This window comes from Hippocampus comes, unplaced genomic scaffold, assembly GCF_001891065.2.
Source record: "Hippocampus comes isolate QL1 unplaced genomic scaffold, H_comes_QL1_v1.1 scaffold104, whole genome shotgun sequence".
NCBI classification, from domain to species: domain Eukaryota; kingdom Metazoa; phylum Chordata; class Actinopteri; order Syngnathiformes; family Syngnathidae; genus Hippocampus; species Hippocampus comes.
Genome location: NW_017806072.1, coordinates 192,714 through 218,828, shown reverse-complemented (window position 1 = coordinate 218,828; position 26,115 = coordinate 192,714). Strand labels below are relative to the sequence as shown.

General features: G+C 40.5%; 1 protein-coding gene across 1 annotated transcript in view; it reads left to right on the top strand.

Annotated features, from left to right (window-relative positions):
- The window catches only part of mbtps1 (membrane-bound transcription factor peptidase, site 1), a 28,438-nt gene extending 2,323 nt beyond the window's left edge, over nucleotides 1-26,115 (top strand). Inside the window, exons 2-23 of the mRNA XM_019894090.1 lie at nucleotides 5,158-5,711; nucleotides 5,984-6,247; nucleotides 6,942-7,157; nucleotides 7,257-7,367; nucleotides 7,532-7,641; nucleotides 8,151-8,267; nucleotides 10,020-10,087; nucleotides 10,391-10,493; nucleotides 12,685-12,836; nucleotides 13,504-13,665; nucleotides 13,740-13,884; nucleotides 14,024-14,212; nucleotides 14,343-14,515; nucleotides 15,296-15,411; nucleotides 20,084-20,240; nucleotides 22,779-22,903; nucleotides 23,025-23,102; nucleotides 23,186-23,326; nucleotides 23,416-23,547; nucleotides 23,686-23,812; nucleotides 24,094-24,224; nucleotides 25,317-26,115. Of these exons, the coding sequence (XP_019749649.1) occupies nucleotides 5,495-5,711; nucleotides 5,984-6,247; nucleotides 6,942-7,157; nucleotides 7,257-7,367; nucleotides 7,532-7,641; nucleotides 8,151-8,267; nucleotides 10,020-10,087; nucleotides 10,391-10,493; nucleotides 12,685-12,836; nucleotides 13,504-13,665; nucleotides 13,740-13,884; nucleotides 14,024-14,212; nucleotides 14,343-14,515; nucleotides 15,296-15,411; nucleotides 20,084-20,240; nucleotides 22,779-22,903; nucleotides 23,025-23,102; nucleotides 23,186-23,326; nucleotides 23,416-23,547; nucleotides 23,686-23,812; nucleotides 24,094-24,224; nucleotides 25,317-25,513 (3,231 nt within the window). The 5' untranslated portion in view covers nucleotides 5,158-5,494 and the 3' untranslated portion in view covers nucleotides 25,514-26,115. The remainder of the gene's footprint in view (nucleotides 1-5,157; nucleotides 5,712-5,983; nucleotides 6,248-6,941; nucleotides 7,158-7,256; nucleotides 7,368-7,531; nucleotides 7,642-8,150; nucleotides 8,268-10,019; nucleotides 10,088-10,390; nucleotides 10,494-12,684; nucleotides 12,837-13,503; nucleotides 13,666-13,739; nucleotides 13,885-14,023; nucleotides 14,213-14,342; nucleotides 14,516-15,295; nucleotides 15,412-20,083; nucleotides 20,241-22,778; nucleotides 22,904-23,024; nucleotides 23,103-23,185; nucleotides 23,327-23,415; nucleotides 23,548-23,685; nucleotides 23,813-24,093; nucleotides 24,225-25,316) is intronic.

The following is a 26,115-nucleotide window of genomic DNA, read 5'->3' as shown; positions in this document are numbered from 1 at the left end:
GACACAGACTGCTAGATGAGACCAACTTTACTATGCATCCATCCATTATCCAAACCGCTTACCCTCATGAGCGTCAGATGGATTGATATATAGATCTGTGAAAGGGGTTGAAGACCTGAGAGAAGTATTCTTTTTGTGAATGCAGAGTTTCTTCTACAGCCCATATATTGGATATCATATGCAAAGCCAAATGTCAGAAGCAGGTCATGCCAAAAGACGATAGGAGGGTCCTGGGCTTTCGACCCACTGTGGCTACAGAATATGAAACTGGAAGTTGATGGGCAGACGTCAGATACCGAGCACTCATTGTGTGACCGACCATGAGCAAGATGACGTTTGTCTCTTTGTATATTAGGAAAATTGACCATCCTCCTAAAATGAAAAGTCAGACCTTCACCAAAAGCCCTAATGTACTGCTTTTGCACCAGCACTTAATCCCAATGTGTAAGATTTGATCTTTTTGGAGCCTCACAAATATGAGCTATTTGTGTGTCCGCATTACAAATAAAAAGATGGGCAGGCATAGAGATACGGTGCATAGATTGATTAATAGATTCCCGAGTACTTAATACTGTACTAACATACACTAAAAATATTGGGAACCCTTCTCCACATCCCGGTGTTTAGTCTGAAGTATATATAAAAAGAATACACAGATGAAGGTCTTGGTACTATAACATTGTTGCTTGTGTTAAATTTTTTACATAGTTGTCTGGTTTTGAAGTTTGCATTATGTAGCAACATACAACTGTAATTTTGTTCATAAATAGTTGTAAACATTGGCAAATCATACATCAAATTTGTGACAGTACTGTCACAAATATGTCTTGGGGTTCACATTGTGTGAATCTGACTAAAAACAGTGATGCTTTGACTTTGGCCCATTCAAAGTATGGTAATTAGGCATTTTTTTCCCCAGCCCACCGACGGGCAGCAAATGCTCGATCATTTAATTTTATATGATTATCTTCTAAAAATATGTGAGGTGTGTTAAAAATGAATTCATCCCGATAGTGAGGTCCAAAAGGTCACAAATATTAACTACTAGTACAAAATATTTACAAAATTATTCCTGTATGTGGGGAAAGCCAACGACTCCCGAGTCATGACTCTGTGAATTAAACGTAATGTCGCCAATTAAGAAGCAACCTGGCTGAGGAAAAAAGAACCAGGCGTAAATGAAAACAAACATGTCCTACCAGTGTTACTAGGATAATACCATCCATTAACCTACTTCAGGACCTCGCGTCTAGCTCACTTAATAGACTGTTAATTAGTATATTTATGTGTGGTGAATATCTCCAATAAAAGATGATCCATGTCTCGATACATGGGGTGCAATATTATTGTATGACAGTTAAAGTGGAACGATTCAATCTCGTTCGACCTAAGTGAAATTACGATTCCATTTGATATGGCACGGTGAGCTCACTTCAAGAGGGTATGATGCAATGAGGTCCTTGTTGTCATTTTACATACATGTGGATAAACTTGACATTACTGTGAATGTGACATAAATATATCTGTTCAATTAAAAATGATTTGATATGTATCTTGATATATATTTTGAAGTGAAATGATTAGATTTGGTTCGATACGATGCACTCTCATAATTTCAATGAAAACCGATTTTCCAATTCAAGTCGGTTTTAGTTACACTCCTTGTGTGTCATGTCTGTTTTTTACGGCCCCTTGGTGTCCAAGGCGTGCACACCAGAAGAGTACAATGTGGGGCTGGTCCGTAATGACATTTCTATTCATTGCAACAGGGTGAGCTGATTTGAAATACGGTGTGAATGTTTTGAGTAACTCGCGTGGTCACAGAACAAATTCATTCCGTTAAGTTGAGGCACCTCTGTAATTTAGTGCGATGCTCATGTCAGTACAGATAGCATTATGCAGCGGAAGATTCGCGCGACTCAAATGTTCAAGTGCTTCCAAATGCACAAAGTTTGAAATGGAATTACAAAAGGTATAATACGTTCGATACACCATGGATGTGAACATGTCTTGATATGCCATTGTACATGCTTGTAATATGCTTCTCACCAGGCAACTCACATATGAAGTCTTAGCTGCATTACTCTGGAACATGTTCACAATCATGCACCTTACCGAGATATTTGAAGAGCAATAAAACATGACGGGAAACTGCAAGGAAAGTTGTCTCTCATAACATGGGCCCGACCCACAGTGTTGAGCTTAGCGGCTTTGACCAGTGTGCAAGCATGTATGGGGGCTTTGTGTCTAGGTGGGTGTGTCAGAGTGTGCAGCATTGTCTTCTTTGATGTGTACTTGTCAACCCACTGATGTGTATTTTATGACAGGGCTGGCCCTAGTGCTGCCCAGAGGGAAATGATCCTTTCCCAGAATCTTGCTTTTCTTGTTGCCCAAGTATAGTGTTTTTGTATGCTGTTTTTGCTTTTATGAAAGGGACCGTTGATTGGGCTCGACATTGGCACTTACGTAATAGGTCTTGATGTAAAAATGATGTCAGCACGGGGAAAAAAAACAACCTCAGAAGCAATTTGTTTTCTTTTTGTGTGAGAGCTTTCAGCACATTTTGAATTGCCCAAAAATTGGGTGGCGACTGCTTGATTGACACATCAGCCTGAAGACATCGGTCAAGGGACAATGACCGCACTTCACTATTTTTTCCTGGCTTGCTGTTGTTTTTGAACATATTTTGAACATTTTCAGCAAATATTCCTAACAGATGCATTGCGGCTGGGTGTAGCAATACACAGAAAAAAGATCTTAGCCTGCATAAATTCCACAGGATGAGAAGGTGAAGAAACTATGGACTTATTGAGTGAAACTGACTCAAACTTGGACGCACCGAGCAAGACGAGTGTAATTTTACATTTTAGGTAATCTAACCTAGAAGATGAAGTGTTTTGGTCGGCGTTTGGGAGGAAATGGCTTACTTTAAACAACGGTGACTGGATGGCGGTCCCTTTCCTGCTTAAAATGCGGAGCTGCCTTTAACATCCGTGCGGCTCCTCCAGCTCGATCGTCAGACGTCTTATTCCTCCTTTTACAGATATCATTGTCACGGTACGAGTGCTCTGGACTACTTCATCTCACTGTAGCCAGCATGGTTCCAGCAGAGGACTTATCACCCGACTGCAGGTGTAAAAATGCTTCCTGTCCCCTTGTTTCCGAAAACAGTGACTAAGGGTATGCACCTGCCTTCTCATGTCCGCTTCAACCTGGATATTATGGACATTAATATTGAGGATCCATGAGGAAAACACGTCTCAACTCCACATATACTGTATACAGTTCGCTCCAAAATAGTCGGTGGGCCCTTTGATTTATGTTGTCGTTTGATAACCCAAACTTTACTACTGTGACTTTTCCCCACGCTGGAAATATTTGCATTATTTTACAATTTTGTATTTTGTTTTATCAATAACTACCCAGCCAAGCGAATCAGAGATCCCTGAAAGACAGCGATAGCTGTTTTGACCAATGAGAAGCGCTGAGCAGTCGGCAATCGCGTATCACAATAATAATAAACTACGATAAACATACAAGACATGCGATACAGCGGACTTGTCGAAAGACGAAATATTATTGAGCGACAAAGAATCTTGCAAGAAACCTTCCCATATGCGTGTTTCCCCTGCAAAGAAATCAGTTGTAGTGACATGAACAATAAGACGGGCTCGTTTCATAGATTTTTTTTTTTTATAACTTCAGCTTAAGCATTTAAATAGTTTTAATTATGGGTTGATTGTTCAGACATGGACTGTGAGAGTTCCACCCTGTTAGACACATTCCTGTATGTACTTCAAAGTGTTAATTATGGTGGCTCCAATCAAGGGGACCCTCCCCTGCCTGCCTAAGGAATCCGCCCCAGCAGGACTGAGGAGGCGCAGTGACATCATGTTGGCAGAATGCTCAATTTCAACCTATATTTGGAATTCCAGGTTCTCTGACTTGGTGCCATTTGTTCTTGAACATATCTCCATGTGCCCAATTCTTTTTTTCTCTCCCCCCTCACTGTCTTTCTGCCATTTCTCCCTTTCTTTCCTGAGATACTTTTCTTTTCGAATCAGTGACACTGCATTCACACACTTGGTTCCATTAGATTAAATTTTCACCTCCAGATGGTGGTCATGGAACTGAAAAACAGAAGTTATATTTACACCACGGCCCACGAGGGAAAACTGGAGAAGCCATGCTAATTGCTAAGCTAACGTAATGTCATTGTGAAAGACCGGAATTAGAAGTGCTTGGGTGACTGAGTACACTTCATAAGAGGTCTCACTGGAACCGCGTTAATGCAGAGCGTATCCAGTTAATGCAGAGCATATCCAACTTGGATGAGACAAGTAGTAAGCAATTTAATAAATGTCTGGAGAGATAATTAATAGAAAACAATGCGACACACCCAGCTAAACAGGAATTGTTACTGCGTCACCTATGTCAATCCGGAGGAGTGGCCTAGAAGATAAAAACGTTTAGGAATACTGAGGAAAAGCTTTTCAGAAAATGGATGCCTGTAGTATATTGAATGATTATATTCTTACCGATGTGATTTCTTTTAACAATACAGTCCTGATTTTTGTTTAGACTTTTGAGATCTGCACAATAAGAGAGGGTTTTTTCACAAGACTGCATCAGTAAGATTTATTTATGTGCAGCTGACAGCAACAGCGCAAGCTTCACTGCCTGACTGTTTGTGTTGCTTGAAAATTTGGGGCCTGGGTCACAGGTAAAATAAGGTTGTTGTGGTAGTAGTAGTGTGCGTGCTTCACATAACAAGGTTATTTTGTTGGGCAAACCTAAATTGTCAATGAATGAATGTCAAAAAAGATTGCTGAGTAGCACTCCCTCCATCAATTTGAACATACAGTATGTAGCACAGCACCGATTCTTACAATTTCTTCTTTCATTCTCCATTGTCTCTATGTGATATAGAAATGTAGTCAAAAGTTGCACTTAACCTTCTCATTATTGATGTAAACATTAAAAGTTGAGTTAAAAAACACACTCGGGCTCGATTGAGCTGGGACAGCACCAATGAATTCAGTAATGGCCCATCTGTTTTTGCTGGCCCACTCTTAATAGCTTTATCAAATTGCCAAAGTATTGTATTTTGGCCATACTTCACTGCAGCTTGACTATTGTTTTCTCATTTCTTTCCAGGTTTAAGTAAAGAAAGGACAGCGTTCATTGATGCCAACTCTTCCTTCATCACTTCTCCCACCATCCTCCAATTCTTCCAACTTTCCGGACAAATTATCTCTTCCTTTCTCAGCATGGCAGCTGTGTTTCTACTCTGGCGGTGTCACTGAACTTCATCTTTGCCTACCACCATGGAGAGAAAACGCAGAAAGAAATGATTCTCGCCGCTCAGAACATTTTCATTATGGACTCACTTTTGGAGCTCTGGACCTGATATGCTATTTCATTGCGCTGACACAGGTTTTAGCTGCTCAAAACTGAAAACTGCAGCAGAGTTTCATAGAGATACACAAAAGACATGATTTGTGCAGTTTCACAACGCAAAATGCTCCTACTACCAGTGTGGATATCCATGCTTATGGGACTGCTTGCAGGCGTCCTGCCTGTGGTGGGGGTGGAGTCATCGCCAGAGGGAAAATCTGGCCCTGGTCAAAGCCCTAACTTGGAGTCTCCCAACTCAAACTGTTCCCATCTCACTCTCAAACTAGAATTCTCCTCCAAGGTGGTGGAGCATGGTAAGAAATAATTGTCATTCGCAAAGCTGGGATTTGACTTGTAATTTTCGTCAGCAATGATTTTTTTGCAGACAGTATTTAAGGCAAGGTAACGATGGAAATAATTCAATTAACTTGCCGCTGGCGATACCGAAGCAGTTCACTTTGATGTTTATTTTGAAGCAGATGTGCTTAACATACGTCTTTGAATTGTGAATTTGGGATGACAACCTCCACATGGATATTTTCATATGTCTGTGTCCTAAAACAACCTCTCCACATTTTGCATCCAGAGTACATTGTGGCATTCACGGGGTATTTCTCAGCCAAAGCACGCAGCCTGTACATAAGCAGCGCCCTACGGAACGCAAAGGACGGAGCATTGGAGTGGCACATTGTTCCCAGGGAGAACCCAGCTTCTGACTTCCCCAGCGACTTTGATCTGGTCCACATCCGACAAGCTTCACCCAGCAGTCTGCTGACCTTAGAAGACCACCCTTACATCAAGAGGGTCACTCCACAACGCAAAGTGTTCCGTTCGCTCAAATACATTCCTTGTAAGTCCTGCCTTACTGTGCTGCTGGCTCGGAAAATATCAGCTTCTAATGGAAAAAGATTGATTAAAAGTAGTGTGAATAATTTGTTTGCCAAAAGCTGTTTACCTGCGATATAATCCCTGTTAAAAAAAAAAAAAAAAAATCTGTTGATGCATCATCCAGTTAGTGTTAAAATAGTACCAAACACACGCCAAGTCTGGGTGTGTAGATTTTGGATGTTGAATGTGTGTCTAAATATATGTGTGTGTTGGGGGTTTAAACAGAGAACGTCTGTTTGCTCACTCACAGAGGAAAAGGTGAGTACGGGTGGTGGGGCTTGCTTGAACGCCCTGTTCCCAGCACTGGACAAAATACATCAGCGTAGGGCGGCCCACCATTTGCAGAAGACTAGCATTGCCATTATTTATTTATTGAACTATTTATTATTGAACTATTTATTCATAATAAAATGTAGCTCAGTAGATCTGAAGTATTTTGACTACATTGTGTACATTGACTTTAACATTGCTGGTCTCTTCAGCTCGACATCACTGGGACGTAGATGCAACGAGATAACTTAAAGGCACAATTCACCTATAATGATCACTCTGAGCATGTGGTTAAAAATAATACCTCCATAGAAATAAAATAATGATTCACACTTATATCCATGAGAACTAAATTGTTGCCCAATTGTTGCATTTTGTTTCCCCAGCACCAGAAACCGCTGCGCCCTGTAACACTAGCGACAGGATGCAAAAATGGCAGTCATGGCAATCGTCCCGGCCTTTTCGAAGGACAAGTCTGTCGCTGGCCTCAGGTTTTTGGCATTCAACTGGCCGCCACTCCAGTCGGCGCCTCCTGCGAGCCATCCCCCGCCATGTAGCCCAGATCCTGCAGGCAGATGTACTCTGGCAGATGGGACACACTGGTAAGCCTCAACAGTTTTGAATCAGAAGGATGAATTAAACATGCGAAGCATCCAAATGTAAGGTGCTGAAATAAGCATTGTCTGCATGTGGGTGTGTAGGTTCTGGTGTGAAAGTGGCAGTGTTTGACACTGGTCTGAGTGAGAAACACCCACATTTTAAGAATGTGAAGGAAAGGACCAACTGGACCAATGAGAAGACACTGGATGATGGTGAGCTTTACAAAATATGATGCTAATGTTAATGATGAAGAGGTGCAAATGCATGTTATTATGATTGTCAATGTAATTTCCTTTTTGTGCATTAGGAATCAATAATGTTATGACTTGGAAGAAAAAAAAGATCGAATCAGGCTTTTTATTGTATTTTTTTTCAGGCTTGGGTCATGGCACATTTGTAGCTGGAGTGATAGCAAGTATGAGAGAGTGTCAGGGCTTTGCTCCTGACTCAGAGCTGCACATCTTCAGAGTGTTCACAAACAACCAGGTATGTACGATAATAATGGGCAGCACAGAGGCTGACTGGTTTGCACATCCACCTCTATCGGCACAGTTCTGAGGTTGTGGGTTTAAATCCAGGCTCTGGCCTTCTTTTGTGGCATTTGCTTGTTCTTCCTTTGCCTGCTTTCAATTTCTCTGGATAGTCCGGTCTGCTCCCAAATTCTAAAAACATGATCGATAGGTTAATTGAATACTCGAAATTGTCCATAGAAGTGATTGTGAGTGGGAATGGTTGTCTGTCTATATGTGTCCTGCAATTGGTTGGCAACTAGTTCAGGGTACACCTCACATCTCACTCAAAATCAGCTGGTTGAGGCTCCAACACACCTTAGTGAAGATGAGTAATACAGAGAATGAATGAATGGATGGATGATACTTTAACACCTCTAATTATTCACATGTCCTTAACCATCCAGTAGATGCAGTAAGTTTCCAGAGACATAAAATGCAAGGACAAGTGAGTGATTTCCCCCCCCCACACTTTTTACTGTCCAGGTGTCATACACGTCATGGTTCCTGGATGCTTTCAACTATGCCATCCTGAAAAAGATTGATGTTCTCAACCTCAGCATTGGAGGCCCCGATTTCATGGATCACCCTTTTGTTGATAAGGTCAGACACTCACGTTGTACTTGTTCATCACCTGAAGAACATGTCATCTCAGTATAAATATTCAAGTTGGCAGGGCTCCAGCAGGGTCTTCAAAAGTCTTAAAAGCACCCAATTGCCTTTAAAAATGTTCCAGGCTAATTGGGTTCAATATTGTACTGTACTATGTTATATCGTAACCAATTTTATTCACAATAATTGTGCCATAAGAAAATGGCATTTTTTAGATGACACTATCATCAAGCCGTGATACAGAAAAAAAACTGCATCTTTCAAGATTATGCTTTTTATTTATTTTTTTAAAGCATCACAATACAGTACTTCACTCCATGGCTTGCACGATTATGGAAAATGACATAAACCCCTTACCCACCTCACTTAAACCATATGGATAACTTGTGGGCTCTTCTTAAACAGACTATTTAGCACGATAGAAAATTGTCCATCTCTCTAACACTAATGTCTGGGAGGTTGTGGTTGCTGCTGCACAAAAAGCTGATTATCAATATACATTAAAATTGATTGACTCCATGGATGGAACGCTCATGAAGAAAAGGCTACATTGGGCAATGATTTTTGAGGGGTAATGTTTTTGTACATTTTCAGTTGTTTTTTTTTTTTCCTTTGCAGATGAAAATGCACAAGTGAAATGGGAAAATATGTATTTTTTTCCATTTAATGACCTGATAATTATGCATAAATATTTGCCAAATAATTTCATATAAATATTCAGGTTGAGCTTCAGGAACATTTCGGATTGGGCAAGAGTTCTGTAATAGTTAAAAAATAAAATAAATGATCAAAAACACAACCGGCCTAATAAATGGGGATGTGGTGTATTTACAAAGGAGGTGAAGGAAGCAGGAGTTTGAGCTACTTTACATGAGTAAAGTGCCTTCTCCTGGAAGATTTTCATGACATTACTGTGGACATGAGAGTTTTGGCCCGGACCCTGTAATTTATGATATCATGATTTACTACTTTCTGTACTGAATCGGAAGAGTTCCTTGACAGTCTACTGAAAAATGTTTGTGGTCGTATTTTTTTCTTGATGCTTCCACATCAAACATTTAACTTCAAATCAAATGAACCTAGTGAACTGATCTAATTTGTCAGGGGTTGTACGAACTGTCATTAAGGCTCTGAGAAGGAGGAGGAGGGAAGGGTAAGCAAGTGGCACAATTCTCACAAAAACTCAGATAAACCTATGATGTAATATATCAAAACATTTTTGGGAGGGTTGTTATTTATTTCTTTTTGAATGATTGAAGAAAATTGGGCTCCTGCAGAAAGGGCATGTTTCTCAACCAGAGCACAAGGGCATGCACTTGAGCACCACTAGAGGTCTACGTGTGCATGTATTTAGAGCAGCTGTGGTACTGACTTGGGTGTGGTGATCAAATTTTTCAGTTGAATTGCTTGAATTTAGTTTCTGCTTGATTGCCAGGTTGGCATTGTAAAATGAGAATCTGTTCTCAGTTACCATACCTGGATGAATAAAGGTAGCATACATGAATTCAATAAATTATAAAGGCCATGGATAATGACTGTATCCAAGTCAAATTTTAACCTGACATTTTATCTGGGGTTTGTTACCTTTCCAAATCACTGCTCAAAGTGCTCATCTTGTTTTTTGACTAATATTGTAGCAAATAAAAGCAGTGTAATATAGTGTGTGTGTGTGTGCGTGTGCGTGTGCGTGTGCGTGTGTGTGTGTGTGTAACTTCTGTTTTCCCCATCTTTTTCGATGTACAGGTATGGGAGCTCACTGCCAATAGAGTGATAATGGTCTCAGCAATTGGCAACGATGGACCGCTGTATGGGTATGATAGTCACTATATTGAAGAAATCATGCTTCACTTCACACACAACTGTTTTACGTGGAGAAAAACAACATTGTTCTTTTGTAATCAGTGGCAAATTGGGTATAATGTCAGCAAAAGTTTTAATGTTAGATAAAATTCTAAATAACAAACATACCCCACTTTAGATAAAATCCTACGTAACAGACTTACCCCACAATACTCGAAACGGTGCTATATAATGGCACCGTGCCACTAATGAGGAATGTTTGCTCATCAGTCCCGCCACATGACTTGCAAATAACATGGGCATCCTTTTGTTAGAACTCTCAACAACCCGGCAGACCAGATGGATGTCATTGGAGTGGGAGGCATAGACTTTGAAGACAACATTGCAAGGTTTTCTTCCAGAGGCATGACTACCTGGGTAAGTCTCTGCAGGAGCGCTGTTACTTCCCTAATACAAATCAAATTCCAATGAAGTTTGGACATTGTGTTAAACATAAATAAAAAGGGAATACACAGTGATTTGCAAATAATGTTAAAGTTGTATTGAATTGAATACACTACAAAGACAAGATATTTAATGTTCAAACTGATAAACTGAATTGTTTTTAGCAAATTTTATGAGTGCAACACATTCCAAAAAAGCTGGGAGAGGGTCGTATTTAGCGCACTGTTACATCACAATATTCAAAAAACGCTTTATAGGTGGTATTCTTTCCCATTCATGCTTGATGTACAGCTTCAGCTGTTCAACAGTCCGGGGTCTCCATTGGGGTATTTTACGCTTCATAATGCGCCGCACATTTTCAATGGGACACAGGTCTGGACTGTAGGCAGACCAATCTAGTACCTGCACTCTTTTGCTAAGAAGACACGCTGTTGCAACACGTGCAGAATGCAGTTTGGCATTGTCTTGCTCAAATAAGCAGGAGGACCCATGAAAAATGTGTTGCCTGGCAAGCATATATGTTTCTCCCAAACCTGTATGTACCTTTCAGCATTCATAAGGCCTTCACAGATGTGCAAGTTACCTTTGCTATTGGCACTAAGACAGCCTCTTGCCATCAAAGATGCAGGCTTTTGAACTTTGCATCCATAAAAATGTGGATGGTTCTTTTCCTCTTTGACTCAACGGAGGCGATGTCCACAATTCCCAAAAACAATTGGAAATATGGACTCGTCAGACCTTGTACCCTGCAATTGGCTGGCAAACAGCCAATCGCCCTAAGACAGCTAGAATAGGCTTCAGCATGTCCGCAACCCTTGTGAGGAAAAGCGGCTCAGATAGTGGACTCGTCAGAACACAGAATATGCATCAGTCAATCTTAGATGGGCTTGGGCCCAGAGAAGCCGGAAGTGTTTCTGGGTGTTGTTGATGAATGGCTTTTGCTTTGCATAATAGAGTTATTAGTGACTGAAGCGCCAAACTCAATATACTGACATTGGTTTTCTGAAGTGTTGTTTCGCCCATGTGGTGACATAATTTATACATTGATGTCGGTTTTTGATGCAGTGCAGCCTGAGGAATCGAAGGTCATGAGCATTCAATGTTGGTTTTCGGCCTTGTTGCTTACATGCAGTGATTTCTCCAGGTTCTCTGAACCTTTTGATGATATTATGCATCACAGATGATGAAATCCCTACAGTCCTTGCAATTGTACGTTGAAGAGCATTGTCCAACTGTTTGACTATTACCTCGTGCAGTTGTTCACTAAGCGGCGAACCTAGCTCCATCTTTTGCTTGTGATTGACTGAACCTATTCAGAAAAGCTACTTTTATACCCAATCATGTCACCCAGTGACAGTTAGCCTGCTCACTTGTGAGATGTTCCCAACGTGTTTGATGAGCATTCCTCTTTTTTGCCACATGTCCCAGCCATAAAATACCAATGATCATCATTTGCTAAAGCAATCAAGTTGATCAGTTTAAACATTAAATATCTTGGCTTTGTGGTGTACTCAATTAAATATAGGATGAACATATTTTGCAAATCATTGTGTTCTGTTTTTATTTATGTTTAACACAACGTCCCAACTTCACTGGGATCGGGTTTGTATATTGTAATTAATTTATCAGTAAGTTTAAAAGTGTCATGAAAGAAGTTTAGTTTAAACATTTTCACTCTGATTTGGAGTTGATCAACCATTGTGTAAAAACTTTCTGATTCTTCATTCGCATCCCAGGCATTTGTACAAAACACAGTATCACCTCGCATACAACTTGAATCAGTCAGCGGCCAAAGCAGACATCTTTCCTGAGATACAATTAAGATTTTGTACTCCAGACTCTTACACTCCCTCTGAAGCTGATGTTTGATTAAATGAGGAGGTCAGAGTGAAAAGACTGCACTCAGCCACTCTCCAAATAGACCGCATCAGCTGTATTTTCAATTCATCTTCTTTGAAAGTATTTCCCTGCTCCATCCATTTTCTTTTCTGTCTTGGGATTGTAACTTTTCCTTTATCCATCCACTGGCAGACACTGTGTTGCAATAACAGACAATAAGTTTATTCTTTAATTCACAATACTGGAAAAAAAAAACCCAATAATAATAATTCCGAGCAGTGGGTTTTGCTGTCTTGTCTTGAATCTGACTCACATCTCTGTGCAGGAGCTGCCTGGGGGCTACGGCAGAGTGAAGCCCGATATTGTCACCTATGGTTCTGGTGTTCGGGGGTCAGGGATGAAGGAAGGATGCCGATCTCTGTCTGGCACCAGTGTTGCCTCTCCCGTGGTGGCTGGAGCCGTTACACTTTTGGCTAGGTGAAGATCATAAACTGATCCCTGTCGTTCAAATATCTCAGTTTTTTTGTGCTTCTTTTGATCTATGCTCATTTAGAAAGTGTGCATTGTCGGTGAGATAGCTGTTAGCATTCTTAGATTTGTAGCCCATCTTTTACAGGTATGGTTAAAAGGGAGGTTGTTCTAATGAAATGTATTGTTTGAATGCGCATTCTTAATGTTTGCAATCAACTAAAATCCAGTAGATCTCCTGGAAGAAAATGGCATCACTGATACAGCACATATATATGTGAACAAGTATGTATCATCCGATATCTATTGTGAACAATAGTTATGTGTGGAGGAGGGGGGCTGAACAGCTGATAGCTCTCAATGTCATGGTAATCAGACAGGCAGGGGCTAGGAGAAGAATAGAATGAATATATGAAAAAGCCCTCAAAGAATGTGTGGGTCTGATGATGTGGAGGGGGCTGATGAGGTACAGAACGGCAAACTTTTTGAGGTAAGGAGCAGGACATTACCAGCAAATAGGATGTGGTGTGTTGTGGGCAGCTAGTGAAGTTGGTCTACGACAGACAGGTGTAATGTGATTTCTGTCAGGGGATCTTGTGGCACTGCCAGCAGCAGATTTTACATGCTAAGAATTTGACACCAAATTAGTCATGTTTACCTGTGCTCTGTCCTCCAGCACTGTGCTGAATCGAGAGTTAGTGAACCCAGCCTCCATGAAACAGGCTCTGATCGCCTCAGCCCGCAGGCTGCCAGGAGTCAACATGTTCGAACAGGGTCATGGAAAATTGGACCTGATCAGAGCTTACCAGATCCTCAACAGTTACAGACCTCAGGCCAGGTAACGCCTGCCGCATCAGGTGACCAACTGAAAGGCCTGAATAATAAAAAATAATGTGTCCTTTCTGATGTCAGTCTTTCTCCCAGCTACATTGACCTGACTGAGTGTCCATACATGTGGCCTTATTGCTCTCAGCCCATCTACTATGGAGGAATGCCCACCATTGTGAATGTCACAATTCTTAATGGGATGGGTGTCACTGGCAGGATTCTAGACAAGGTGAACACAATTTTCAATCCATCTTCCATATAAATTGTTCATCTTTGCGCCGAATTGCACAAAGCTCTTGTAAACGTACCGTACCTGACCTGGTTTTGCTTCATGATGTGGCCTCTAAATTTGTCCGTCTCTCATTCAGCCTATTTGGCAGCCCTACCTTCCTCAGAATGGGGACCATATTGATGTGGCCGTCTCATACTCGCCAGTGTTGTGGCCATGGGCCGGCTACCTGGCTGTCTCCATATCTGTTGCCAAGAAAGCTGCATCCTGGGAAGGGATTGCCCAAGGCCATGTAATGGTGACAGTGGCATCCCCTGCAGAGAATGATGTGAGTAAATGGAGCCACACTTGTTCTGTCATTGCTATGACACGTCTTGTCATAATGGTCATTTGTAAAAATAGTGAAAGTGTGTCTCTGATATGTAGTTGCACTAATATCTACCCATCACTTTTGTCAGTCGGAGGTGGAAGGGGAACTGACCTCCACAGTGAAACTGCCCATTAAGGTTAAGATCATCCCGACTCCTCCACGCAGTAAAAGGGTGTTGTGGGACCAGTACCACAACCTCCGGTACCCACCTGGCTATTTTCCACGAGATAATCTCCGCATGAAAAATGACCCGCTTGACTGGTATGTGTGTATTTAACCAGAGGTTAACATTCCGTCAAAACTGATAATGCTAGGTTCACACTGCAGGGCGCGATGCCCAATTCAAATGTTTTTATGAAATCCAATTGTTTTCTGTGCTCGTTCACATTACAAAAACAAATGTGAATGGAATGCCTCTGTGGTGTCATGCATTTGCACAAAGCACGACGTGGAATGACAGGCACAAAAGACGACATCACGTGGCATTGTTTACAAAGGTAAATATGGTCCAGAGTGTAAGGGCTTCTCTTTTTCTCATCATATATCGACAGAGGAGTGATGCGGGAGGAGGGAGAAATATTTTGGGAAAATGAGGCAATGCTTTTTGATCTCTTCATTTCACGGACACATCTACTAAAGCCTCATGTCATGGAGATTTTTACTAAAGATGATGTCACGTCATTGCCCCACGTTATAAATGAGACATTTGCAGAGCTGAATTACTATCACCACTAACATCAACGGCTTCATTGTTCAAATGGGACTAAATTCATGCCAAATGTTAAGTTATCGCTGTTACTCAAAATAATGCAGCTTTACAGACAATTATTGTCAGTCGTCTCCCTCCCAAGTATCATGCGGGTCGGATTTGGAAAAAAAAAATCGGAATTGTACTGTTCGCAGTGCATGAAAAAAATCAGATGAGTGCTCGTATTGGCACAATAATCAGAAATAAACTGCAGTGTGAACATAGCCTACGATTACCGGTAATTCTCAGTCAACCTCGTAAAATGCTTTGTCTCCACTCAATCTTGTTCCTAGGAATGGTGACCACATCCACACGAACTTTCGTGACATGTACCAGCACCTGAGAAGCATGGGGTACTTTGTTGAAGTGTTGGGCGCCCCTATCACCTGCTTTGATGCCAGCCAATATGGTAGGAATACAGATTAACATACTTACAGTGGCTATAAACAGTATACTCACTCATGTTTAAATTTTAGTTTTTTTGTGATTTAACACTAACATCAACGGCTTCATTGTTCAAATGGGACTAAATTCATGCCAAATGTTAAGTTATCGCTGTTACTCAAAATAATGCAGCTTTACAGACAATTATTGTCAGTCGTCTCCCTCCCAAGTATCATGCGGGTCGGATTTGGAAAAAAAAAATCGGAATTGTACTGTTCGCAGTGCATGAAAAAAATCAGATGAGTGCTCGTATTGGCACAATAATCAGAAATAAACTGCAGTGTGAACATAGCCTACGATTACCGGTAATTCTCAGTCAACCTCGTAAAATGCTTTGTCTCCACTCAATCTTGTTCCTAGGAATGGTGACCACATCCACACGAACTTTCGTGACATGTACCAGCACCTGAGAAGCATGGGGTACTTTGTTGAAGTGTTGGGCGCCCCTATCACCTGCTTTGATGCCAGCCAATATGGTAGGAATACAGATTAACATACTTACAGTGGCTATAAACAGTATACTCACTCATGTTTAAATTTTTTATTTTTTTTGTGTTTAAAAAAAAAAAAAAGGGAGACCAAGGTAATTCTCAAAACTTCTTCCACCTTTATCCCTTTCAGGGACAACGGTTACTACAGTGGACAGCTTATCAGGTTACAGGTTATCCTTATTTATGCAGGAAAGGGTTAATGTTACCATTGGCCTTACAACTCATTTGAAAAGCACACGGCGGTCTTTCATTGTCTGCAATTATCTTGTAGGTAGGTTGGCCGTCGGAGGACGGTTTTGAGGGATGGCGGCTGCATATGTGATTTAAGATGACATATCTTGTATATTTCGTAGCATGCCCTCGCATTGGTCAGATTTCGCGGGTTGTGATGCATCCTCAGAGCTTGGCATTTTAACAGAGTTGTGTAGACCTTAAAAAAAAAAGTTTGTTACTTAGTTTGTGTTGTTAAATCTCGTTTACCGAAGGGACCAAATAGCCCCTGACCGGCTCTCCGTTTCAAAGGGTTAAAATGTTTCCCTGTTCCATAGTAATGTGAACTTGAAAGTGTATTTAAGATGGTATGGGAAAAGGATTCATCCAAGTTGATTTAATTAAACACTTTACCTTTCATTACTTCATTAGACATGGCGCATCTATTACTTCATGTGTGCTCATTTTCACCCAATATTTCCTTCTTCTTGAGCATGTCACCACTCCACGTGTTTATCCACTTCTAGGTGGTTAGTTACTAGGTTTGCACACAAATCACTTGACTAATTATCATGAAACCCTGTAAATATGTGACGCACGGGTCAATGAAGAGGAGCAAATCTTTTTTAATTTCTGCCATTTTCAACTTAAGGTGACTATTGTCTATGAACAGCATACAGTACGTTGGCACTTTCAAATTAAGATCTCTGCCTTCGATCAGATCAGCCCTCCATTTTATCTCATTCTCGGTGATGTTTAGCACTGTGGGAAATAAATTCTATCATTAAAAAGGTACTCAACTGAACAAAAACATGAATGCATGATAGACGAGGAAGATGAACCAACAATTACTGAAGTGGGGTGCATACCTACCAATCTTTAACATCTTAAACTGATATTTAAAATGTCTGAATCCACCTCTGAAAAACACTGCATGCTTACTGCTTTTATCGCAGGGGTGTCAAACTCATTCTTGTCGCGGGCCATTTTTGAGTTAGGTCTTCCCTCAGAGGGCCGTTATCACAGTGAAACCACAAAAAATGTTTAATCGCACCTATCGCATTATTACTTTTATGGGTAACAAAATTATTGCAAAATCTCAACGTCATTTATTACACATCACAATTTGACATTTCAGTGCATTTTTTCGCAAGGATAACGTAAGTTGACACACATAATTTTCTTTCAGGGGGCCACATAAACTGATCTGGCGGGCCGGATCTGGCCCTCGGGCCTTGACTTTGACACCTGTAATAATAATAATAATAATAATACATTTTATTTATAAGCGCCTTTCAAGACACCCAAGGACACTTTACAATAACAAAAAACACAAAACAATACGGGTTGAGCAGCGGCAGCCAAAACGCGCCAGCGTTCACTCAACCCGGAAGTCAGAAAGAAATCACAAGGGAGGGAGAGGGGGAGAAAAAAAAAACACGCTCGAACTATCCTCATTTTGAGGATAATTTGAGTTAGGCAAAAAAAACTCCTGCACAAGCATATGACAGTTACAACAGGTCACAAGACATAAACAATGAAGACAGTGATACAAGGGAGTCTATGAAGTGTTTTATAGTGTGTGGTTTACATGAAATGACTCACCCAGTACATCACACAGAATGATATTTCCACCGATGATCGCAAGCCAAGTCCTCTAAAGTTTAGAGTCTGAACCACTCTCTGTCGAAGTACCACAACTGACCTGTGAGAGGCAGCATGGTGCCATTAGGCACTAGTCCCCAACCACAAGGCTGCTCCCTTCCCAGAGCGTTATGACTCCCACCTCTGATGACCTTCGGAGGGGCAATATAAGTAGGACTGGGCGATTATAAGATTGAGAATCATGATCTTACGTAACCAGCTGTAAGCATATTTACTGCATCAGAGGTGGCGGAAATGTGCGTGATTGCAGCCAAACGGAGTCCAGCTTTTCTTTTCAACTTTGGTTTAAGTTGAAGACGTTAACTGAATCCGCCACTCAATGAAAGAAGTAGTAGTAAATACAAAGTAATAGTAAGAAAGACCCAACGTGCCGCTAATTTATGGGTCGCCATGACTGAATGTAATCTTTTAAAGATTAAGCTAGTTTGACAAGAGCACTTCCTTCTCATCGCTTTTGTGGTCGTGTCTCCGGAGCGACGTGAAGGAGGAAGCCGTTGTGCAAGTTTTGTCGTCAAATGCAAATCAATACAACAAACCTGTTGAATCATTTCTACAAGTAGCAGCCAAGCGATGAAGTGAAAAGCATGAAAATGCGAGCAGTTTAGCCACTAATAACTAGCCGGCAGCCATCGGACGAAAGCAGCGATAAATCGAGTCACCTATGATCATGCACATTTGCATAACCTCATGGCCAGGTCACTCTTGGAAAAGAGATTTTTAATCTCTATGAGTTTTTACCTGGTTTCATAAAGGAAATGAATGAAGTATCAATGATGTTAACGCTGTATGTATGATCATCACTTCAAAATGGTTTGCATTTTAAGGCATATTTATTATTCCTGAGGGGTCAAATTTTGGTAGTTCATTGTGTTATTTTATATTGTTCTACATTTGTTGTACTGTTGAATGAAAATGTTTGAAATGAATTTAAATCGTTTGAAATGAATTTAATCTTAGTTGTTAGTACCAATGCTTTAAAACTGGCAATTTAAAAGGGATCCTCCACTCACCCTATCCACACCCCCGTCATCGAATGGTTGCTGGTTCACGAAAAGCATGTACTTGTCTAATCCGCTCTGTGATGCAAAAAAAAAGGTTTGGGGCCCCACTGCCAGGGCGCATTCGGACTGGCGAAAAATGCAAAGCGGGAGAAAAAATCGTAGCTTACCCGGTAACTATGTTGTGATTGAAAACCTTTCTCCCCATCATTGCAATTGGGATAAATTACTTGTGTGTAGGGATGGATGATTTATCAATTTTGTTGGTTAATTCTCATCGATTTGTCCGGATTTTGTTTTTTTTTCTTCTTTCAAAGCCTGCCCTGCCGACATGTATTGCTTCCCCTAACCTGGCTATGAGGAGTTAGTTGACAAAAGCACAGTCAGTGTTGCCAATGGTGATTTGGGCACAAGATTTAACATCTTTTTTTGAGCCTCTCTTCCAAAAAGTAACTGGTCGACTTTCATTTCCACGAAGAAACTAACAAGTTTTCCGTGTGCCAATAAAGGAGTCGGGTGTATGGCAATCATTGAGTCAATCGTGATGAACATTGCTAAACATTGTGCGCATTTACATGTCGCACAACCAGTTATCATTATTTGGAAAATTTATACTGAGAGATACGACAAATATGTTGTCGAGCATAAGAGAGCTGTCAGAGTTGACACCGTTAAGTCTTTGACAATATACACTTACGCATGGACCAGCCTAGCCGTGTAGTTTGATGTAGTTTAATTTAATATGTTAAATTGTTGAACATTGACAATTTTAGTTGATTTGACAAAAAGGACAGTGACGAAGCACTTATTTTTAAATGATCTGAATGGAAAAAATATATATTCCTGTTGGTTGATGCAAGTTAATGTCCCGGGAGCATGAAAGAAAAAGCAAATCCCAGGAATAGAGAACAAAACTAGTTTTGAAAAATGTAATTGAATTTATAATTTGCTTGCATACAGAAAAATGTAAGCGATGAGGAACTTGTTGATTAAAAAAAAAAAAAAAAAAGAGAGAGGCCCAGCCCAACTTGTAAGACAAGGCATACAAATGCTCAACACCATTATCGGCAAGTGCGTGAATTTCAGTCCCCTTCCTAATTGATTCTATTACACATCACCGTCATGGGGTCTGTGGATCGGCTGACTTTGGTGTTGACCACACACCTGGAAGGTTTTGACACAAATAGAAAAGCGATGCCGCTTCAAATATCTGCTACAGCTGGAGACAATGAGGAGAGACAAACAATGTGTGGCTCATTGACTTTTTGCCCAGGCACATTGCTGATGGTGGACAGCGAGGAGGAGTATTTCCCAGAAGAGATCACCAAACTGAGGAGGGACATTGACAATGGGCTTTCCCTTATCATTTTCAGCGACTGGTACAACACATCCGTCATGAGGAAGGTCAAATTCTATGACGAAAACACCAGGTACTCTCCACTTACTCTTTACTGCTGGCCACAACATGGTTGATATTACAGTGACTATACAACGGCGCCTTTCCCCGATGTATTGTGACAGTTTGATTAAACAACATTCGCCTTACAACAAGATTAGCTGCGCTTTGGACACTTTTGAATCGATGCAAAATGGACCACATTGTTAGATTCCGAAGACTTGCTTACGTCTCCTCGTGGCACCATTCATATTCCACCCCAAGCCTTTCTGGCATTGAACGGATTACGTACCATTAAAAATAGACCTCACAGCTTTGAAGGGATATGCTGAGGAAGCCGGTTTTATGTGAATGGCATTGACTCATTCAAAGGCTGCTCATTTACCAATGGATTTTCTGGCCATTTTAAACATCCTAGCTGTTTTTATTGTGAATTAGTTACATTGATTTTTTTTTTCATTATTAGGAAAAAAATGCAGTAGTGTTGTTTTAATGTGGTGCAGTATTTCCTCAAAATGAACGCACATGGCTCTCGGTGAAAATAGCCGTTTTAACACTGAGTGAGTTGTTTTCAGATTTTTGTCAAAAAATATGGACAACAGTCAGAGCTGCTACTCGGTACCGATGAATGTGTGAATTTTGGTACACACTTCTGAAATAACAAATTTGCTGAAATTGCTGCTAATTATGTCAACAACACCAGTCAACACATTTTACAAAATGTTTTAATCAGTGATTCGAGTAAATTTTTCGAGATGATCTTTTTATTTTTGCCCTGATACTGAATCTGCCCTTATATTTTCTGTAGCACATTGTTTTTTAAATACTATTATAGTAATATAACATGAAATACAGCATAGTAATGTATTTAGTAGGGATGTCCCGATCACACTTTTTTGGCACGCCAATCAGTTTGGTTTCAAGGGTCTGCCGATACTGATACCTCGGCAATACTTTTAAAAGAAAAGAGAGCGTACATACAAGTGGTCTCAAATTAATTTAGAAATGTACAGATAAACATGTATAAATGGTGCATACATATGTGGATACATTAGTATATATGTTTACATTTATACTATACTGGCCACCAAGTCAATGCTAATTGCTTTTTTTGAGTTCCCCCTGCCCTTTTTCCTTTTTTTAAAATTTAATTAAATTTTATTTTTTTATTTTCAATTTTATTTGTAGCATCTAAGTTTGATTATACACATTGAACAACTCAAAATGCGTTGGTTAACCTCAGGCATATTTTATTTTCCATCATTATTTTTGTACTGTAGCTCTTCATAGGTTTATGGTTTAAAATAAGCCAATACATGAGCTATAGCAATGACATTTATACATAGAATGCTAACATCAGCGTGCAGGATGCATTATAATAATAATAATAATAATAATAATAATAATAATACATTTCATTTATCAGCACCTTTCAAGACACTCAAGGACACTTTACAACCAAAACAAGAAAAATAAAACCACAGATAAAATTATAAATAATAAAAGGAGAGATGAATATGCGATTTTAAATAAAAATGCATTTTTATGTAATTGTATAATGCGTTTTTGCATTTTACTTCCCGGGGACGCAAATGGTACCTCTTTGTAGAATGGCATATACATATAAAGTACAGAATGAGGGATTCCCCTGTTTGAGTGCATTTGATTTCTCTAATGGTAAGCAATACATTTACTTGATTATTTATTGGCATGTGCAGATTAAAATGATAAATCCACGCAACTGCAGAGTTCCTGGGTGCTGTGTGTGACTTCTCTCATTGACAAACAGTATTGATTTATGGCCTTGTTAAGTGCAACCAGTATGGAACAAGCTTGCTTATCACCAAATAAGTTACACTCGTGAAACTTCTATTTCAATTACTTGGACACGTCACAATTACTAACATGTCTGTCACTCTCTCAACTCTGATGCTGTTGAGTGAGGTGTCTTTATAGCAGCCAAGACAAACTTTTAAAAGTATCTTTTGGCTTACCCTGAGTGTTTTCACATAATTTGTGTCTCCTTGTTCCTCTCAAAATGTATGTTCTGCTGCAGCATGGAGGGAGAGCACAGTACAGATAGAGCCTCTGTGCGTGCGTGTGTGCATGCGTGTGTGTGCGTGCACGCTTGCGTGCGTCTGACTGTTGCCGTTCCCCCAAAAACGTAAATGTAGCATTGTGTTATATAAAGTATAAAAGCTATTCCTGCTCTTTATAGCTTTGTATTATTTATCATTATGTGACTTATAAAATTTCAGAAAATTAAAAAAAAAAAGTCCCGATCCCCGATGATCTGAAAACCACCTGATCGGACCCCGATTTCCAATCACGTGAATAGATCGGGGACATCCTTAATATGTAGTCATATTTATGAATTAAGGGTTAGGTTCAGTCACAGGTGGAATGTTTAGGAAATCAAAATGTACCGTCACCCGTAAACTATTTTCAGAACAGCCTTGCGAGACACATCCTTCAGGGCTAACATGTGCCCTTGTGAAAGTGCTATATAAATAAAGATGTATTGTCCATCAATTTCAATTCCTTGTCTTTTTTTTTTTTTTTTTACTTGCAGGCAGTGGTGGATGCCAGACACAGGGGGTGCGAATGTGCCGGCGCTGAATAACCTGATTTCAGTGTGGGGGATGGCTTTTAGTGATGGGCTGTATGAGGGCGACTTCACTCTGGCAGATCATGACAGTAATAAAACACACACACATTTCTGTGTCTCGCTCTACCCAGCTGTCCTGCTATGCAGTTTTTTTGGGACAAAGGGGCTTAAAAAAAAACTAAAATAATCTTATTGTCTCTCTCTTGCTAGTGTACTATGCCTCAGGCTGCAGCATAGCTCGTTTCCCAGAAGATGGAATAGTAATTGCCAAGAACCTAAAGGACCAAGGTACATATTTGTGCTGCTGTCACATTTTAATGAGGCTGCCTATCAGTGAAGATCAAATTTGGACGTGTGTTTTGTTTTCAAAGGTCTAGAGGTGTTAAAGCAGGAGACTGCAATGGTGGAAAAGGTTCCCATCCTCGGACTGTACCAAACACCATCTGATGGAGGGGGACGTATTGCTCTGTACGGTGATTCAAATTGTATAGATGACAGCCACAGACAAAAAGGTGACTTTGTATTACACCTTTTTATTTGCATGTATTTTTAACAACGCGCTTTGCTAATCTACCATTGACTATTTTTGTGTACGTCTCAGACTGTTTCTGGCTATTAGACGCTTTACTTCAGTACACATCCTACAGTATGACACCTCCCAGCCTAAGCCACTCCCACAGTAGGACGGCACCTCCCACAGGGACTGAGCGCCCGATGCCACAGAGATTAGAGGGTAAGCAGGGGAAATGCAACTAGTTCTGTATTTGTCACTGTAATTGTGACATTCACAGGAAAGGCAAATGCTTCAACAAAAGATTTAAACAAATAAATAACACTGATTAATAAAGTCGTTCTCTTTCCCCTTTGACAGGAAATCATCTTTATCGCTATTCAAAAGTTCTGGAGGCTCATCTTGGAGACCCAAAGCCCCGCCCCCTACCAGCCTGTCCACATCTCTCCTGGGCTAAACCACAGCCCGTCAATGAGACAGCGCCCAGGTGGGATTGACTCGACTCTAGTGACGTTCATCATTCAGCAACAGTAAAGTTGGACAATTGAGTGATCCGCTAGTGTCTTTGTCATGGTAGATGATATATGACAAGTCCAAGTAGGAACATATGGATATAATGGTCCATGTTCCGCTGAATGCATATCACCGACAAGTTCAGCAAATATAAAGAATTCCTGAATGGACTGTCAGCATTTTGCACACTTGCTAACTTTTAAGTTTAGAGCAGGTTTGAGCTCAGAATGTGTGTGCCCTTTTCTTGGCTTTCAGTAACCTATGGAAGCACCAGAAGCTGCTTTCTGTGGATCTGGACAAAGTGGTGCTGCCAAATGTGAGGCCTTACCGTCCCCAGGTTCGACCTCTATCCCCTGGGGAGAGTGGGGCATGGGACATCCCTGGAGGTGAGCACTGTTTGTTTTTTGTTTTTTTTTTGGGGTGGGGGGGGGTTGCATTGCAGTTACCGTGGAAAACAAAATCATTCAGAACCTGCTGAGATTTTTAGTTCCGATGATGAGAGAGCAGACATTTGAGGACAGAAAATCCCTGAAAAACAGACTCCAGAAATTATGAAAAGTTTACATAGAGTGTAGACATGAAAAACTATCCAGTGACGCCTTGACTAAATGAGTTGAATTTGCACCACGGCCACAATCTTAATTCAAAACACTATTATCTAAAATCATCTTTCTTGACTGAAGTGCCATTAATCCCTTTCTAGCCTTTTTTCTGTCATGGCCACCGATGGGGGGAGTATGATGCAGTCAACATAGAGACAAAAAAAATAATAATAATAATTTCACAACCGACTCAGTAATCTGAATATTCGTCATATTCCTCACATCATAGAGAATACATGCCTGTGAGTGTTATAACACCGCCACATAGATGCTATTCTTGAGCCCATTGACAGCATTTTGCATTGCATGAGATAGCTTTAAGCTAGTGGACATTCAAAGTGATGCCATCGTTTGCGAGCAACATATAATTGCCTTTTTTTTTTTTTTTTTTTTTTTGACAATACATTTATAGTAAACAGGGAGCAGCAATAAACAGTTTGAAGCTTGTTTTTGTTTTTCTTTCTCCATAATATTTAACTGTGCCAACTGCTGCTTGGTTTGCACTGAGTTAAGTTGAGTTGGCTACCACCAAATCTCTACAAAGGAAAGTCTGGACACTCTTGAAATGACTGCACTGCTTCATTATTACCTGGCTTCTTCTTTCTGCCATGCTTATAGTACAGTTGACCTCCGCGTACTTGCGGTTCGGCACCCGCACAGTCGCATATTTGTGGATTTTTTTTCTTTCCCTTTTTTGTGGGAGGGACAAACTCTATATGTCTTTATAGGTAATACTATATCACACTGAAGAAATTTTTTTATTTCACTGAATTCAAATTGCATGATGAAAAATGGGATGCTAGTCTAGTCCCGGGGATGTTGAAGTAGTGGTATCTGAAAATGCTTCCTGTGACATTTGACCTTCCACGTCCACAGGAATAATGCCTGGTCGTTACAATCAAGAAGTGGGCCAGACCATCCCAGTGTTTGCTTTCTTGGGGGCGATGGTCGTCCTGTCCTTTTTCGTGGTCCAGCTCACCAAGGCCAAGAGCAAACCCAAGCGCAGGAAACCCCGCATCAAACGCCCCACATACTTGCAGCAGACAACAAGTGGGAAAAACCCTACGGTTTGACCACATTGGACATGTGGTTGAACGACTGGGTGTGCCTCCGTAATATGCGCATTGCTAAAGGAACAATAACCTTGGATGCGTGGAGCACAACAGGAGTCCAGTTGTGTCTTGAGGAAGCCTCGACTATAATTTGCGTATCACAAGTGTCTTGAATGTGACAACCAGTTTTTGTGCCAGTTGTCTTTTCAAGCTGTCTGTGTACATTTGTGTTGTCATGAACTGCCTTGCAACACACATACACCTGGGTTCACTTCTGGACAGCCGTTTTAACCTTTTCCTCTCTGCTCAAGATTATTTGACCAAATTTGTTTGACTTTTTATATTTATTAAGTTTGTTTATATCCGAACGTAGTAGTCGTACACATGTACACAAACTGTCCTCCCAAAAATACGCATACACAAAAGAAACACTTCATGGATACATAATTGCCATATTGCAACCATTCAAAAGTTATGCTTTACACCTGCTTTTTTTTCCTGGTTTAAAATTTTGTACAATCATCTCTCTTTGGATATTCTATTGATCTCCTCAAAAAACAACAGTAAGAGACTTGTTCAAATATCCTTTATCAATAAATGAAAATGAAGCATCTTGAAACATA